The sequence below is a fragment of the Pinus tabuliformis genome, chromosome 2_2 (assembly GCF_031772625.1).
Source record: "Pinus tabuliformis cultivar Carrire ecotype Pingquan chromosome 2_2, CPIR1, whole genome shotgun sequence".
Taxonomy (NCBI): Eukaryota; Viridiplantae; Streptophyta; class Pinopsida; order Pinales; family Pinaceae; genus Pinus; species Pinus tabuliformis.
The window spans coordinates 281,736,303-281,739,715 of NC_142300.1; the positions used below are offsets into that span (position 1 = coordinate 281,736,303).

The 3,413-nt window shown below is 39.6% G+C and overlaps 1 protein-coding gene across 1 annotated transcript; it reads right to left on the reverse strand.

Moving 5' to 3' along the window:
* Window positions 1-500: 500 nt before the first annotated feature.
* On the reverse strand, window positions 501-2,916 carry LOC149192411 (non-specific phospholipase C2-like). The gene is made up of 3 exons (XM_089406375.1): window positions 1,731-2,916; window positions 1,362-1,538; window positions 501-1,233 (listed from the first exon to the last, which is right to left on the reverse strand). The coding sequence occupies exons 1-3, from the start codon at window positions 2,740-2,742 to the stop codon at window positions 890-892; spliced, it is 1,533 nt and encodes a 510-aa protein (XP_089262501.1). The 5' UTR covers window positions 2,743-2,916; the 3' UTR covers window positions 501-889.
* Window positions 2,917-3,413: the final 497 nt, after the last annotated feature.

Genomic DNA, 3,413 nt, shown 5'->3' on the forward strand with positions numbered 1-3,413 from the left:
TTTATTTCTTAAAATGCATTTTTAAATCCATATATGGATTCAGCACCCTGAAAACCCTATGAGAAACTCGAATTTTATAGATTAAATAACTTAAACTCAAGTTTTTTAGAATCTCTACGAGATTTTGATTAAAATTAACAAGAAAAAATAATTAAATAACTTAAACTCAAGTTTTTTAAAATCTCTACGAGATTTTGGTTAAAATTAACTAGAAAAATTATCGTGAAAAAAGTCATTTCATCAAATTAGAATATGTCTATATATATATATATATATAAACAAGATTATACATATAAGATCTTTAGTCATGAAAATTCATTCTCACTTTATTATAATATCATAATTTATCCATAATTTTTTAATTAATTAATTTAAAAATAACTCTATTTTTTTGAAATAAATCTTACTCTTTAATTTATAATTATTATGAAAAATATTCAAAATCTCTACCATCCATCCATTTATTAATTAATTACCATTAAATCAAAATGTTCGAACTATTATTCCAAAATATAAGCACATAATAAATCGGGTACAAACAAATTTATTGATTAATTACCATTAAATCAAAATGTTCCAATTACTATTCCAAGATACAAGCACATAATAAATCGGGTACAAACAACTAAATATCATCTAAGAGTCTAAGACCCTCAGTTTTCACTCCGAGGGAACATCCACAACTGAAGGAATATTCGAGTCCGGCACGACACCGGACCAGAAATAATAAGAAACATTCCTCAACTGAAGGAATATTCGAGTCTGGCACGACACCGGACCAGAAATATTAAGTTACACCTGACGAATAATTCAAAGTTACGGCCAGCGAATACACTGACTCCTTCAAAAAATAAGCTGCACAACGTACTTCAAAAATACACTCCAGTAACTAGCCAGATTTGCAAACGAGGCAGGATCCAAGATTCGCCAAAAACTGTCGAATTCGGGAACGAGAAGGGGGTGTTTCACAAGGAACCTTCACAATCGTTTCCGGATCTTCACCGTTTCTAATGGCGGTCTCACACGCTTCAAGAAAACGTTTTACCCCACGCTCAGCATATGCGCACGCTTCTCCCACGTTCATCTTCTTCGGGAGTTCATCTGGATAGATATCCAAAGCGTGATCTCCGTTCAATGAAGCTGCTAGCAGCACCAATTCCGTCTGAAAATCGTGTAAAGCCGCATCTTCCTTTGCTTCCGTATGTCTCAGCTGGGGCGGTATGGGCAACTCATCTGATCACAAAAATAACAATTCAATTAGAAATTAAAGCATAACTATCCGATTTGAAATCGAAGCGTAATCTACCAGGCTATAGGGCCGCTTCATCTTTAATTCTTATGGCAGATAGATAGGTAGATACCCGGGCAGTCTGTTCGTGGGCTGTCCCGAAGTTGTAAAACGCTTTCAAAAGTGCCGGCCCAAGCGTCCCTCTTCGTCAGGAATTCTGATTTCAGATTGAAGATCTTCTTAACAGTTGCAGGGATGGACGAATGCTCAAACTCGGATGAAGGATATGGTCCATTTGGCCCATGCACCACTGCAAAATTAATTAATCCAACTCATTAAATCTTCACATTTATTGCAATCGCTCTTTATACCAGAAAAGGAAAAGGAACGCTTTCTTCATTTAATAAGAATTAAGCAATGGTCTTTCTCCTGTGAGAATTCTTCAATTATTGTCAGGCTGTACCCCCAAGGGGGAATCTAAATTAAAAGAAAATTAGCGTACCTGTCCCTTTGTTAATCCAGGGAGAAATCATGATAGTCGGTACACGGACGCCCAATCTGTTGAATTCGAAGTAATAGGGCTTGGGGCCAACTATACCATCAGGAGAGGGGACATCCCTCACAGGCGTGGGCACATGATCGTAGAAACCCCCGTGCTCATCGTATGTAATAATGAACAACATCTCGTTCCACTGGGGACTCGATCTCAGAACCTCGTACACCTCTTTCACAAACTTCTGCCCTTCACCAACATCTTTGGACGGATGGTCATCATTTCCAGGCAAAAGCTTGAGATCGAAGTAACGTTGCTCGATGACCACATAATTGGGGAGCTTCCCTTTCTTGGCATCGGATTTGAAGTGGAGATCATATTGGTGAAACTTGATGATATACTTGAGCTTTCTAAGATTTCTGTAGAACAAAGTGCTGGGAGGATACTGATAGTAAATACCGAAGTCGAGTCCGGATTCGGCGATGGATTCGAAGATGGTCTTTTGAGGATATCCCTCGATCAGCTTTAGTGAATCGTTGCTGGTGGCTCCATGGGAAGTCGCAGAATGAACATAGAGTCTGTTGGGTTGTGTGGAGGCGGGGACCGAAGCAAACCACCTGTCAAAGAGTGCGTATTCGCTTACAAGAGCTTCATAAACAGGAAGCGCTTGAGGTCTGAAACCATTCATGACGGTTGCAGACATACCCTTCTCAGTACTCTCGGCCTGTTGGGCGAATCCGTTCATGGGAGGAGGATCCGCAGAGGTGTTGGTGGAATTTCCAAAAACCTGTTCTCTAATGGCTTGGTATGAATGACCAGGATCTGGATCGACATATTCGGCTTTATTTTGGAAAAACACTTTAGCAGAGTTGGGATCTGTTGTGGAGATAGGGTTCCATTCCTCCCCTGTTACGCCATTTATCTCTGGATTCAGCTCCTTCATCCATCCGAGCATGTGGTCGAACGATCGATTCTCCTGGACGAGGATCACAATAGTTTTGATGGGTCCGGGTATTGCCATCTTCAATCCTGTAGCTGCAATCTACAAGAACGTATGTATAAATCAGAGACAGCAGATTTCAGTATGAAACTCTTAAGAATGCTCGCTTCCTCATATGTGAAACAAGTGTAGGCGCGAGTTTGTTTATAAGTATGTCGAGCCGAGGAAGCTTGTGCGCAGAGTGTTTCAGATGGGAACGTATTCGAATGCGTGAATAATCCCCGTTGCATTTAAAAGTAGAACAACCTAGATGGGTATATATGCCAAGAATATTCGTCCCTTTTGGATAGACCATTTTTATTTGTTTTTTCCATGTTCAGTTCAGCCACATGCGTGTGGTTGCAGATACAGGTATAGCACACGCGAAGTCGATGTATTCCATTCGAAGTGTTTTGAACTAAATTAGACTTGTAGTTATCGTTGGTTACGTGATCAGACTGATAGGTATTGTTTCAATCCCGTGTCCAGAGTCGCCCTGCCTATCCACGCTAGCTCTGGGAGAACCACAGGGTTGAATCGTTCTGCAATACCGTGGCGTATTCGAAGTATGGTTTTTCTATGGATAATCATTTCTGCATTAATTAATTCGGAAGCAAGAACAACCTTATATTTTTTATTACTTATAATACTGAAGAAAGAATAACACTGATTTATTTTTATTTTTAATTTTAACACCGACAGAGGTTCCCCGT